Genomic DNA, 13,220 nt, shown 5'->3' on the forward strand with positions numbered 1-13,220 from the left:
GGGTTTAGAGCTCCAACAGGACCGGGTTTAGAGCTCCAACAGGACCGGGTTTAGAGCTTCAACAGGACCGGGTTTAGAGCTCCTAACAGGACCGGGTTTAGAGCTCCTAACAGGACCGGGTTTAGAGCAGGCTGTCTACGGGGCCATTTTTACAGTTTTTGGTGGATTTTGTCTCTGCCGTTCGGCGTTCTGCGGTCAGATCTGTGTTCCTGATGTTTGTTTTCCTGGTGAATCTTGATGTAAACAGAAGAACCAACAGTTTCAGTTCCTGTGCGGCCCGCGGGTCGCAGAATGTTCCGACCCGTCGGCTCCACACTGAACTGAAACGTCTCCATCAGCAACAAGCTGAGACTGACTTCCTGTTTAAACCCGCAGAATTACGACAGTCCAGAACACACGACACGCAGTCTGGACCAAGGAAAGGAACCAGAACCACTGCAGAACCTTCTGGACCTCAGCCTTTATTCTTGTCTCACCTCCAGCTGTTCCCCCTCCTCTCCGTAGTAAACCCGGTGCTTGGCGTGTGCTGCGTATTCCTGAAACAGGCTGTGGTTATTGCTCAGACCGACCGTCAGAGAACCGGGCCCTGCTTTCAGGTGGACCTGAGGAGAACACAGGTCACCTGCGGGGAACAGACAGAGATCAGGTCTGAGGAACTTACTGGGTAAATTCAATCAGAAACAGGAACAGGTTCTGCAGAGGAACCCTGGTGTTTACCATGACTGCTGCAGGCTTGGACCGGTTCTGACTTCAGCCCGGCTCTCTCAGCTCGAACCCGCAGCTCATGGCAGTCGTATCGTAACCGGAACGAAACAGGAGAACAGGAGGGGAGAGGCGTGCTGCGACACTCCGGTACCGCGTTCCACGAGTTGGAGCCGAACCTGAGGACAGGAGACAAAGACAGAGTCAAACATTGTCTCAGGTCAATCAGAACCTTCATCAGAACCCACCTCCGATAGTCGACGCTGTAGGTGACGTCTGCGTCCTCTGAGCCGGGGCTCCACGTCAGCTGGGACCCGTTAACGAGGACGCGGGTCGGCGGCGCCGGAACCAGAACCACCTCACAGTTACCTGGAAGAAGGAGGACACCGTCGAGACTGAGACAGCAGATTCACCCTGAAGGTCAGACCGTGCAATGAGCTCCATCTCAGACTCTACAGGCCTCAGGCAGCAGGTTAAAGGTCAAAGGTCATGACAGGACCTCAGCTGGACTCGGTTTGGTGTCATTCTCATGTTATCTCAGCTCAAACCTTTAACGGTTTGTTCTGGTTCCACACGTGTTTCAACCTGTAGGAACCGTCTCATTTGTCCTTACAAACACCGGGTTCATCAGAACCGGGTCGGTTCTGGGGCTTTACAGAAACGGCGAAAACGAAACCTTTAAATAACCTTTATATTTACCTCGAACCAAGGCTTGGACGGACAGAACCACCACGAAGAGGTCCCGAAAACACCGAGGGGATCCTGAAAACATCCGTGCCCGTCTGTCCATTTCTTCTGATGGACATTTGTCTCCTGTTTGGACAAGTCTTCGCTTCCTGAAATCCGCGACGAAATGCTGGGAAGTTGCGCAAACGAGTCTTAAAGAGACAAACACGTAAAAAAAAACCAGTCAAAATATATCGAAATATCCGGTAAACCGTCTGTAAGGTAAAAACGAGAAGGTTCTCTAAATGTTCTCATAGAAAAATAAACAAAAACTGTATTTTTCCTGTTTTAGGTTCTTAGAGTAACACCGTCCAGCTTCAGCGGAGCTCATATATCAGGAACTGACTGTACGGCAGCCGCGAAAGGACAAAAAGGACTGAACCGACGGAAGTTTGGATTGTTTCAAAATAAAGGTATTAAGTGTTGATTTTTTTTTTTCAATTATAAATATTTAAAAATAGCTCCATGAAATGTGACCAATAATTCTCAGTGGGTTCCTGTTTGAGGAGACCCATCAAAAATAAAAAACTAATAAAGTTAATTTCATATTAGTTTTAGGAGATAATACACCTACTTACGCAGTTTTGTAAAAAAAAAAAAAAAAAGTGCTGGAATTTTTTTTTATTTTTTGACTAATTTCAACTTTCTTGTTTAATGCCATTTTTACCATATATATATATATATATATATATATATATATATAATGCTTATTTTGTTAAATGTGTATGTACATATATATGTGTATAATCTTTTGTTTATAAATCGCTCTTTGTAATGCAAATTTTTCATTTTAAAGGTTGGTACCTTTTGTTTTGTAATGTAAAACATTAAGTGAAGTTTGGAAAAAATACACCTACTTAATCTTCAAGAACTATTAGGTTCAAGCACTTTTTACTATAAACATATTACTGAAGGATTTATTCTCTAAATATTTTAAGTTTTATTTCCTTTAATAAGAGGCCACTGGACCTCTTGTTTTAGATTCTGAAGAAAATTGAGAAACAAAACGATGAAAATTAAAATATGTTCAGAAAACAGAAGTTGAGGAACTACAAAGTCCTGGATGACTTCAACATGCAGTCTGTGCAATCTCACTTCCTCTGGTGGCTAAAAGTGTGTTTTCACAGCCAGAATGATTTATTTCCCCAGAGTTTTGAAAATACTCGTTTCCTGTTTTAAACACGGAGCTTTTAGCCTTCAAAATGGCTCCTAAACAGGAAAAACTAACTTCCATCTTCCAACTCTCATGGCTGTGGAAGCTCCTGGCTGAAAAAACAAACAGAAGCAGCTCATGCTTAAGACTTTGTTTTTTTTTCAGAACTCTGATTCATTCATTCGTTCAAAGCATTCCTCATCCTCTACAGCACTTTGCAACATGAATAATACGAGTGACATGATATTTTATTAATATTTACACAGAAAGACCCATGAACCATGCTTACAGATGAAACTGCTGAAGGAGTTCCTCATGAATGATTGAAGCAGATTAAACAAACGCAGTAATCAGTCGAAAGGTTCTACATGTTCTACTGAAAGCCGGATCAAAGCGTTGACTTGTCTGCGATGATTGAGAGAAGGCCTTTTGATTAAGTTTCCTTGTTTTTAAATCACCTGATTAATTAATGCTGGTTCCTCAGCGCTGCAGGACACAAACAGATTCAAACAACACAGACGGTCCCTCACGAGTCGGAGTGTGTTAAGGAGGCCAGAAGCTGGAGGAGGTTCAGGTTGATCAGGTCCACATGAAGAGCAGCAGGAGGTGTCCTCAGTTTCTAACCTGTCTGTCTGTCAGGAACATCACTTCCTGTTGGACCCAAACTTCAGACGCTCACGTCTGTAACGGCCTCGGCTGTGATCACAGGAGCAAATTTAAAGCCTGTTTCCATCATTTTGACGTGCTCAGAGTCGGAGCAGCTGTGCTCCACATCTGTGAAGGACAGACCGCTGTTGGGCTGCAGGACGCTGGAGCTCCTTCCTGTAGAATAAACTCCTGAGTCTCCGCTGCTGCTGCTGTCCTGACGCAGGTGTCTGCAGCTGCACAGAAGAAGACAGATTTTATATTTCATCTTCTGCAGCCATTTTAATGTAGGCTAGAAGATGAGCCAGCACTGACCTGCCATCTCCTTCCAGCTCTCCTGGGGGCACTGCTGAGCTGTGGATTTCCAGGACGGAGCACTCCGGGCAGACGATCACACCCTCACACAGCAGCTCCGACTCTGAATCCGAGACGACCAGGCGAGGATTGTCCGAGCCCGGCGAGTCGAAGAGGGGCTGCAGGGAGGAACCCAGAGGAAGAATTTACAGAACATCAGAAAGCTCAGGAGCTAAAAACACCACCGCCATCAGCTGCCGGCATACCCGTTTGAAGTGTGGGGGCAGCTGGTCGTGGGGAAAGAAGGTGGTTTTACAGAACCGGTAGCACCAATGTGATCCATACAGAGCCAGGAGGACTACCAGGAAACAGACGAGCAGAGATCCCAGGAAGAACAGGAAGATCTGCCACCAGGGAATGGTTCCTGTCGCAGAGAACAGCCGTTAGATCAGATCTGAACCCGGTCGGACCCGGTCTGCCGTCAGGTGTCTTACCTTCAGTCTGGACACACTGAGGAGACGTGAAGACGCTCATCTTGTCGTAGAAGTTGTAACGTGATTGGACGCTCACACAGTACCAGGTCCAGGCTTTCAGGTCCGACAGAGTCACCATGTTGGTGGTGCTGTTTAACACCAGAACCTGAAGAACATGGAGATCACGATCCTGAGAAGCTTATAACACTGACTCCAAGGATACAGAACCTTCCTACAACCCAACTATGGGTCTGAGCCCAGAGAGACGTGACACCAGAACCACACAGTCCAGACTCTGCAGCAGCCATTGTTGTTAAAAAATAGGATCCGAGGGGAAAAGGTTCTCCAAAGGTTTCACATCAGGACCATGAGGAGGTACCAAAGAATACAGATCAACCATAACATTATGACCACCTGTCTAATACTGAGTCTCTTTTTGGTCCAAAGATCAGACTGCTCCCACCCTCACCTTCTTCCCATAATGCACCTGGTGCCACATTTTCCAGGTAAGAGACGGTTCTGAACATTCGCATGGATCTACTGGACCAGAACACCTTCTACTGACTGAAGAACCCGTCTCTTTATGGTTAATGTTCTTCTGTGAGCAGTTTTTAACTTTTTCCGTAATAAAGTTTCATATTAGTAAAATTAACTTTGAAAACACACACACTCACACACACACACACGCACACACACTCACACAGAGCTAATTATATGACTGAACTCAACCAAAACAATGAAACTTAAAGTGTGAAATGTCGCTCGACAGAAAAAAAAAAACAAAAAACCCGACAGTCAGACCAGTTTTCGGCTGCCAGGAAATCATGTAACCACATTTATTGTTGTCTTCCTCGTGTGATGCAGGAAACACCTGCACGGGTCGAAACCAAGAAACGTTCTGCAGAGCAGAGCTCAGACTGCTCTGATCTGAGGCCAGAGAGGAGAACATCTCAACACAAAGGCAGCGAGGAAACAGAAACTCACACCAGACCAGAAGTCTGTTTGTTTGTTTGGTGAAGTTCAACCTCAGGAGAAACTCATTACCTTCTTCTCGTCTGACCGTTCCCAGTAGTGGATGTGGAAGAACAGGTCGGGAAGATGTTCCTTCATGGAGGTGTTGGAGCTGCTCAGAGGGTCGGTGATGGAAACATCCAGAGCAGATCCAGCAGCAGCAAGCTCCACTTTGGATGGAGGTCCGATTTCAGCTGGAGGAAACAGTTTTACTTCAGGACACCAGCATTAATAAGCATCAAACAGAAAACACTGACGCAGCTAAAGAAACAAACATGAACCCAGAAAACCTGCGTCCTGATCAGGAACTTCTGGAAGAAGAACATCAAATATCTGAGATTAAAAACATTATTTTCAGCTGTTTAAACTCTTCCAAACTCGTCTTATTTCCTCAGTCTGTCCTCTTCTTCTCCTGTCTCCTTCCACCCAGTGTGTCTCTCTGCTGGAGGACTGATGGTGTCCTCTCAGAGGTCAGAGGTCACCCAAACTCTCATTGAATTCCATTGGATCTGAGCCTCCAAACAGGAAGTGAGGCTCTTTTTAACTCTTCATATCTCCTCCATAAACCCTGTAGAACCATCAACCTGAACCTGTGGGACCATCATAACCGGCTCAAGAAGTTCTGATCCCACTGATAGTTTGTCTGAGGCTTACTTTTTACTCTGCCGCCCCCCCCAGCCAGCTCCTCAGCAGCTTTACTTCCCCCTGTGTTTCCATCATGGCCGCCCCCACAGATCCTTCCTGTCGTCTCTAATCAGAGCTCTGAGGTTCTGGAGGATTCAGTCTCTGGTGTTTTGTGGGTCCAGGTTCAGGTCAGATCTCATCAGAAGTAGAGAAACATTTACAGTTTCTGACTTCTTACCTTCTTTATCGGGGCAGAACTCCCTGTTCACCCACTCAGAGTGCCGCCCGTCCATGTTGGCTCGAACACGCAGCATGAAAATACTCAGGTAGTGCAGGTTTAACCTGGTCAGGTCACATGACCTGCGAGTCGTCTCCTCACAGGCCAGATTCCACTTCGGACCCTTCGCCCTCTTCAGCTTGTACCTCCTGAGGAGACGAGAACATCTGCATCAGTGAACATGAAGGTTTTATCTGAGAGTGCACATTATCTGTTCCCCGTGTTTGGCTTTAATCTGCCGGAGAACAGTTCAGAACAGCAGATGGGCAGATCTGAAATCTTTAGCTGTTCTTCTATCCAAACCTTCAGCTCGTTCAGCTGATGTCTGCTGGGACTTTTGGCTTTTATAGCTTTCAAAACATTTAGCTTTTTTTTCTTTTACAAATGTTTTCCCCCATAGAACCACATGGAAAACTTTGCTCTCTTTAGCAGCTTACTTTATTTTTGTCTTTATACACCACTTTAAGCTTTTGGCTACTGTTCTCCTGCAGCTGATGCAGGTCATCAGTCAGCGTGGAGGGGTGGAGGTGCCCTCCCTGTCCAGCAGCCATTAAGCCCAGAACCACTCCATCATCATCAAACTGAGTCGACTGAGACGGAGAACCAGAACCAGAACTGTGAATGTTCTCAGAAAGATCTGCTATAACTTAATCTGACTTTGGAGCCATTTTAAGGCTTGAGCTGACACCAGAAAAGCAAATCTAGATGTTTCTGATTGGACAGAACAGAACTGACGCTGAGCTGAAATGAGCTCCGAGCCAGAACTCCTCCTTAACGAGCTGAAAGTGTCTGAGGAGAACTGCTCAGACCTCCTGCTGCTGCAAAGGGAAACTCATTCTTTCCTCTCAGACTCACGAGACGTATTGTGTGGTGAAGGTGACGGCGCCGGGTTCTGCAGCTGTCTGCTCCCAGAACCAGGTCAGGCTGTAGTTGGTGTTTAAGGTGACCATCTTTAAGTCCTGGGGTGGAGCCAGCTCCGCTTCAGCTGCAAGAAAACAAACCAATTCATTAAAATGGTCCGACCAAAATAACAAACAAAATAAACATCTCCTGCTAAAACGCAGCTCGAGCGCTGAATGAAACTCAGAGCTACAAACGAAGCAGAGCACCAGGTTTTCAGGATTTAAAGAGTTTTCTGTTCATGACGATGTGGAAAAAATGTAAATAAAGTTGAATAATTCAAAAGTGTAAAATGTAGGCTAAAGTCTAATAAACGTCCAGAAGAACCCAGGAAAACAACGCTGACATCTCAGAGACACAACCTGAGAAATAAACAGATTTAAAACGTTTAGACGTTATCCCTACAGGACAGGATTTATACTCTTCTGCAGCAGATGTTTCCTTCTCCAGATGTTTCACAGAAGGAATGTGAGGTTCCAAGTGACGCAGGAACGTCTCATTAACTAAAACCTTCAGGAGTCTGACGCACAACGAGACACAAAACCAGACAAGCAGCTTTGATTTGATTCACTTCCTGTTTCTATGTCCGTCATGTGTCCGTTGTCACCCAGTCAGACGTGGAGAAGATCGTAAAAAGCATGAAAACTTCCACCTGCGTGCTAGACCCTCTCCCCACAGCATTACTTAAGTCTAATATTACAGCCATTTGCCCATTAATCACAACCATTATTAATCAGTCTTTGCGGGCCAGTCAGGTTCCCCCATCTCTTAAAACTGCAGTCATCCACCCTTATCTGAAAAAACCCTCACTTGACCCCAATATTCTTGCCCATTACAGACCTGTTTCAAATTTACCGTTTATATCCAAAGTTCTGGAAAAAGTTGTGGCAGCCCAACTTCATCAACATCTTCACATCCATAACTTCTACGAAAAGTTTCAGTCTGGCTTCCGTTCCGCTCACAGTACAGAGACAGCTCTGGTTCGCGTAATGAACGACCTTCTCATGACTGCGGACCAGGGCTCACCATCTCTTCTCCTCCTCCTTGACCTGTCGGCTGCTTTCGACACAGTGAATCACACCATCCTTCTCAACAGGCTACAGTCAGAAATTGGACTTTCGGGTACAGCACTTAAATGGTTTCATTCATATCTCACCAATAGAACTGAATATGTTTCCTTGGGTCAGTCTAAATCTTCAACTCATACTGTGACTTGTGGAGTTCCACAGGGGTCAGTCCTTGGGCCAACCCTTTTCACCATCTATATGCTCCCCCTAGGTCACATAATCAATAAACACAAGGTCTCCTTTCACTGCTATGCTGATGATACACAACTGTATATGAAAATGGACTCCACTTCTCCTACAGTTCTTCCGTCTTCACTTCAGCTTTGCTTAGAGGAGATAAAGGCATGGATGACTGCCAACTCTCTTCAACTTAACAGTAATAAAACGGATGTCATCCTTCTTGGCACCCCTCATCAAACTCAGTCCTCTAATCTCAGTAGTATCTCAATATTTGGTCTTAATATTCCCTTTTCTACCACCGTCACAAACCTTGGAGTTAGGATTGACTCTAACCTCACTTTCAACTCCCACATCCGTCATCTTTCTAAAGTCTCCTTCCTCCATCTTAAAAACATCGCCAGACTCCGCCCCTCCCTTTCCCAACCGGATGCTGAGAGGTTGATCCATGCCTTTATCTCATCAAGGTTGGACTACTGTAATGCCCTCCTCTTTGGGACCTCTGGTAAAAACCTGCAAAAGCTCCAGCACATTCAGAACTGTGCTGCCCGGGTCCTGATGAGGAGGCGCAAATACGACCATATCACTTCTGTTCTTAATTCACTTCATTGGCTACCGATCAAACATAGAATACATTACAAACTCTGTCTGCTCACCTATCAATGCATCCATGGAGCTGCTCCTGCCTATCTTAGTGAACTCCTCTCATTGCACGCTACTTCTCGAAGGCTTCGTTCCTCCACCTCCTTTTACTGCCTGCATCAACCTAAGACCAAACTTGCCACTATGGGGGATAGGGCTTTTCAGGCAGTAGCTCCACGACTCTGGAATGCCCTTCCAGAGTCCCTGAGAGCCCCACAAGGTGTGGAGGCCTTTAAAAAAGGTCTTAAGACTCACCTTTTTAAACAGGCCTTTTAGAACTGTAAGTTTTGTTTTAAATTGTTAGTTTTAATTGTTAGTTTCAATTGTTGTTTTGGTATCACTTGGTGCAAGATGTACTACTATAAGCCCTACAATTTATTCTGTATTTTTATTATTACTATTATTATTATTTTTATTTTTTTCTTTTTCTTTTAATCTCTGTAGCACTTTGAGATTTCTTTGAAATATAAGGTGCGTTACAAATAAAATTTATTATTATTATTATGTGACCGAAACAGCTCTTAGTTCACGTTTCCTCATTTCTCACACACACACACACACGCGCGCGCACACACGCGCACACACGTAGGGTGTTGGACGAGCTAATTTTAGCTCCTGATTTTATTTGGCAGCAGCAGCTAAAGGTTTTCACTTCCTTCACTCGGACACCTGTGGGGTTCTATAACTCAGGGGCTGTTCTTAGTTATTATGGTTTCCATGGAAATAACTTGGCTTTTGATTGACAGCTCACTGAGCCACTAGGAGCATTTGGTCCTTCAGCAAAAAGCTGTGTGTTGGTTTTGTTTCTGGACCAGAACCGAGTCAGACATCTGGACCTGAGCCTCAGGAACATCTGGACTCATCCCGACTGATCAGACTTCGACCAGAACCGGGACATGGTTCCTGATCAGATGTCATCTTCTTTCTTCTGTTCTCTTTTCAGGGGTCTCCACAGGGAGTCCCCCTCCTCCACCTAACCCTGTCCTCTGTGTCCTCTGTACTGCTACCTCCATGTCCTCTCTGATTGCAGATGTCTCGTCTTCGGGGACAACACGAACAGGAAATCAGAGACAATTTCACTGGAATGGGAAGAGCTCCAACCTTGGATGCTTTTGGATGTGATGTTATTTTTTCTTTGGAACTAAACTTCAAACAAAATAATAAATAAGTAACTATCAGAAACACAAAACCTGCTGTTTTATCTAATTTACACACGTTTTATAACATAAGACTTGTTATTTTTCAAACATTATTTTTTTATTTTAAATGAGTTCCTTAGTTTAACCCAGAACATGAGACATATATTTACAAACTAAAATAAAGGATATTTTGTTGTAAAATCAATTTAAACCTCGGTCCTGTTTACCTGCAGCGTTACGGCTGAAATACTTTCTGTTTCCTTATTTCTCAACACCATAAACTCACATTTTGATAAAAAAAACTCGAGCTTTAGCGCCAACACAGAATTCTTATTTGATAAATGGTTAAATAAAGCCTTGGTAAGTAACTTAAAGCCAACATTTGTTGTAATAAATGTTGTTTTTAGCTGGTGTCGGTGGAACGTTAGCATGATGCTAACAGTTAGCAGAGATGACCGGGACTTACCGGCGGAGCCGCGGAAGCACGAGACCAGAAAACAGAGACAAAACACCGCAAACATGGCTGATATTTTACTGATCAATCCGTCCTCAGACATTCTTATCAGCTCTTCATCGTCTCGACTCGGCTCGGCTCAGCTCGGTTCTCAGGCTGTCCAAGATTACATGTCTTCTTCTTGTTCAGAAGTTTGCACAGGACTTCTGGTTTCCTGTTTGGTCTCCATACCGCCACCTGCCGGCCGGAATCACTAACAGCACCGATATATAACAAATCCACCACCGCACAGCTCCGTCTTTAATGGTTTTCACTTATAAATTCAGCCAGGGGGCAGAGGGGTGTTGAGCAGACTCCATGTAGAAAATAAACTGGCTTTAAACAAATAAATAAAATAACTGCCAGCTGATATTAGGTCATCTTCTCTCCAAAACTAGACTTATTTTAACTAGGACTTCATTTTTATGTTGTCACGAAAATTAAATTTCTACATCATTTACAATAACTGTTGATCAATTACTGTTGACCACAGTATCCTTTCATCACGGTTAGAACACTGGGTAGGATTACAGGAACAGTGTTAGAATGGTTTCACTCTTACCTTAGTGACAGATGCTTTGTGTTAATGTTGGTAACATTTTTTCCACTTCAGCACCTCGGGCCACTTTTATTTTCATTAAACCTGCTTCCTCTGGGGTCTATTATAAGGAATCACGGTCTTTCCTTTTACTGTTACACTGATGATTGCCAGATTTATCTGCCCCTGAAACGTTTTAATGGTTCTATAGATCCTCTGTTGAAATGTCTGGATGACATTAAGGCCTGGATGTATTAATGATGATAAAACTGAAGTGATCTCTCCCTGTGAATCTTGGCCGTATCTTAAATGGTCTGTGTCTAACCTGGGGATGTTTTTAGACTGATTTAAAGTTTGATAAGCAGATCAACTCTGTCTTAAAGAAGAGTTTCCTCCAGTTGGGGCAGATAGTTAAACTGAAGCCTGACCTTGAGGAAGTAGTTCATGGCTTCATTACTGTAATGCACTCTATGTTGGGGTGAGTCAGGTCTCCCTTTCACGCCTGCAGCTTGTTCAGAATGCTGCGGCTCGGCTTTTAACAGGAACACGTGGGTTTGAGCACATGTCACCAGTTTTATCCTCGCTTCACTGGCTCCCTCTGTGTTATAGAATAGATTTTAAAATTCTTTTGATGACTTATAAATGCTTACATGGACTGGCACCGTCGTATCTCTCTGAGCTGCTTCAGCCTGAGACCATCTGAGCAGATGTTATTGGTTGTCCCAAACACCAGGATGAAGCTCCGAGGAGATCGGGCTTTTTCTCTGGAACAACCTGCCCTCTGACATCAGACAGGCATCTTCACTTCCTCTTTTAAAAACACTTTTTCACTGGCTTTTAATACAGTTTGACTTATGTTTTTATGATACTTTTACTCAACTTGTTTTCTGTTTATATTTCTGTGTTTTTATTTATTTTGTTTTAATCTCGATCTATGTTTGATGGTTGGCATAAATTGTGAAGCACTTTGGTCAGCTACTGTTGTTTTAAATGTGCTATATAAATAAAAAGGACATTGTTTTCAGCTCCGGGCTGACACGTTCAGGACGTGTCAGGATTTCTCTCTGAATGAATGGATGAACTGATGAAGAGTAAACTGTGCAGCTTTTTACAAACAAACAAACTGGAAATATGTCCAAGAATTCTTCTAATGAGAAACAGAGTTTGTAAAAGCATTTTTGTGTAAAAATAGAGTTTTTATTATGTTGTCAGCACACATTAAATCACAAACAGCTCAGATCGATCAGCAGCTGAACAAGGAAAAGGTTTCTTCAGTCTTCATGTCAGAACTTCTCAGTTTAAATAAGTTAGAACCTGAACAGCCCTGAAGTCATAAAAAAACATTTGTGGTTCCAGATTTCTTTCCTTTTTCTGTTTTTTTAAACAAATTTAAATTTCTGGGTGAAAAAGAATCTAAGAAGAAGAGTGTTTTTGTTTTATAATATATAAAAAGTTTTCCTTCACTTTGTAAACCTGGTTCACTTTTTTAAATATAAACCATAAAAAACAGCTGGACTGAAGCTTTACATCTAAAGTGACAAGAAACCCTAAAATAAACTCAGTAAATCTGGAAGAGTCTGAAGTTCTGAATCAGGGAGTGTAAAACAGAACAGGTCTGATGCAGCAGGAGGTCCAGGAAACAACAAAGATCTCCTGATCTCCACAGTGCTCAGGAACAAAGCAGGTTCTTAGCTGCTGATAAGGTCAACAGGAAGCAGCTCTGCTGTTTGTTCCTCCTTGAGTTTCTCCACGTCTCCGTCCCCCTCGCCTCCTTCAGGCTGTCTGCTGCAGACACTCCCTGCCTCCTCCAGGAGGCGCCCTTCCTCTGCTGCAACCACTCTCACTTGGTTGAATTCCTCGACGGGCTTGGAGCTCACCAAATACACGGAGGACCTGGGCTTGGCCAGCAGAGCATGAGGATCCTTAAAGTGCTGCGGCAGGGCTTCCTTCGGGAAGAGAAACTGGGAAATGTTCCTCCAGTTCCGCATGACCAGAACCACCAGAACCAAGGCCACCACCATGATGACGAGCACGATCCCTGTCTCCACCCACAGAGACTGCTCTGAAATTAAACCACAACATGTCAAACTTTCATCCCTCAGAAAGAGGAAATCTGATCATCGGTCCGTTTGTTGTTGGACGGACTGAAGACATTCGATTCTTTCTTTGTGTTTATTCACGTATGTTGGCAGGGGGTGACAAGCCCCCAGATCTGCCTATCTGACCTGTCCTCTGGTCCTAAATGATCTGTCCTCTGGTGCTTTCTGTCCCGTCCTCTGTCCTTATCTGCCCCGTCCTCTGGTCCTATCTGACCTGTCCTCTGGTCCTAAATGATCTGTCCTCTGGTGCTTTCTGTCCC

The 13,220-nt window shown here is 44.1% G+C and overlaps 3 protein-coding genes and 1 long non-coding RNA gene across 5 annotated transcripts in view; 1 reads left to right on the top strand and 3 right to left on the bottom strand.

Annotated features, from left to right (window-relative positions):
- Positions 1–1,782, bottom strand: part of ifngr2 (interferon gamma receptor 2) — a 3,705-nt gene extending 1,923 nt beyond the window's left edge. The window contains exons 1-4 of one of the 2 annotated variants that reach the window (XM_017442065.3): positions 1,402–1,782; positions 951–1,071; positions 718–881; positions 477–622 (exon numbers count right to left, since the gene is read on the bottom strand). In XM_017442065.3, coding sequence (XP_017297554.1) covers positions 477–622; positions 718–881; positions 951–1,071; positions 1,402–1,492 — 522 coding nt within the window. In that variant the 5' untranslated portion in view covers positions 1,493–1,782. The remainder of the gene's footprint in view (positions 1–476; positions 623–717; positions 882–950; positions 1,072–1,401) is intronic. The other variant, XM_017442064.3, reaches the window with a different exon arrangement.
- A 1,029-nt stretch (positions 1,783–2,811) lies between these two features.
- Positions 2,812–10,502, bottom strand: il10rb (interleukin 10 receptor, beta). Its single transcript, XM_017442068.3, has 8 exons — positions 10,297–10,502; positions 6,761–6,890; positions 5,867–6,054; positions 5,038–5,198; positions 4,015–4,159; positions 3,787–3,944; positions 3,542–3,699; positions 2,812–3,462 (listed from the first exon to the last, which is right to left on the bottom strand). Exons 1-8 carry the CDS (start codon positions 10,385–10,387, stop codon positions 3,249–3,251), a joined length of 1,245 nt encoding a protein of 414 aa, XP_017297557.1. The 5' UTR covers positions 10,388–10,502; the 3' UTR covers positions 2,812–3,248.
- Positions 4,158–5,336, top strand: LOC119617126. The gene is made up of 2 exons (XR_005233309.1): positions 4,158–4,499; positions 4,858–5,336. It is a non-coding gene; the product is annotated as an uncharacterized LOC119617126 (long non-coding RNA).
- Positions 10,503–12,047: 1,545 nt separating the features above from the next.
- The window catches only part of LOC108251685 (interleukin-10 receptor subunit beta), an 11,688-nt gene continuing 10,515 nt past the window's right edge, over positions 12,048–13,220 (bottom strand). The window contains exon 6 of the mRNA XM_017442066.3: positions 12,048–12,923. Within this exon, the coding sequence (XP_017297555.1) occupies positions 12,550–12,923 (374 nt within the window). The 3' untranslated portion in view covers positions 12,048–12,549. The remainder of the gene's footprint in view (positions 12,924–13,220) is intronic.

Source organism: Kryptolebias marmoratus, linkage group LG6 (genome assembly GCF_001649575.2).
Source record: "Kryptolebias marmoratus isolate JLee-2015 linkage group LG6, ASM164957v2, whole genome shotgun sequence".
NCBI classification, from domain to species: domain Eukaryota; kingdom Metazoa; phylum Chordata; class Actinopteri; order Cyprinodontiformes; family Rivulidae; genus Kryptolebias; species Kryptolebias marmoratus.

Coding starts and splice junctions, on each gene's coding strand:
- il10rb (XM_017442068.3), bottom strand. CDS start 10,387: ATGTCTGAGGACGGATTGATCAGTAAAATATCAGCCATGTTTGCGGTG. Junction 6,055..6,760: donor TTCACCACACAATACGTCTC/GTGAGTCTGAGA, acceptor TCGTCTCCTCAG/GAGGTACAAGCTGAAGAGGG. Junction 3,463..3,541: donor GAGCTGGAAGGAGATGGCAG/GTCAGTGCTGGC, acceptor TCTTCTGTGCAG/CTGCAGACACCTGCGTCAGG.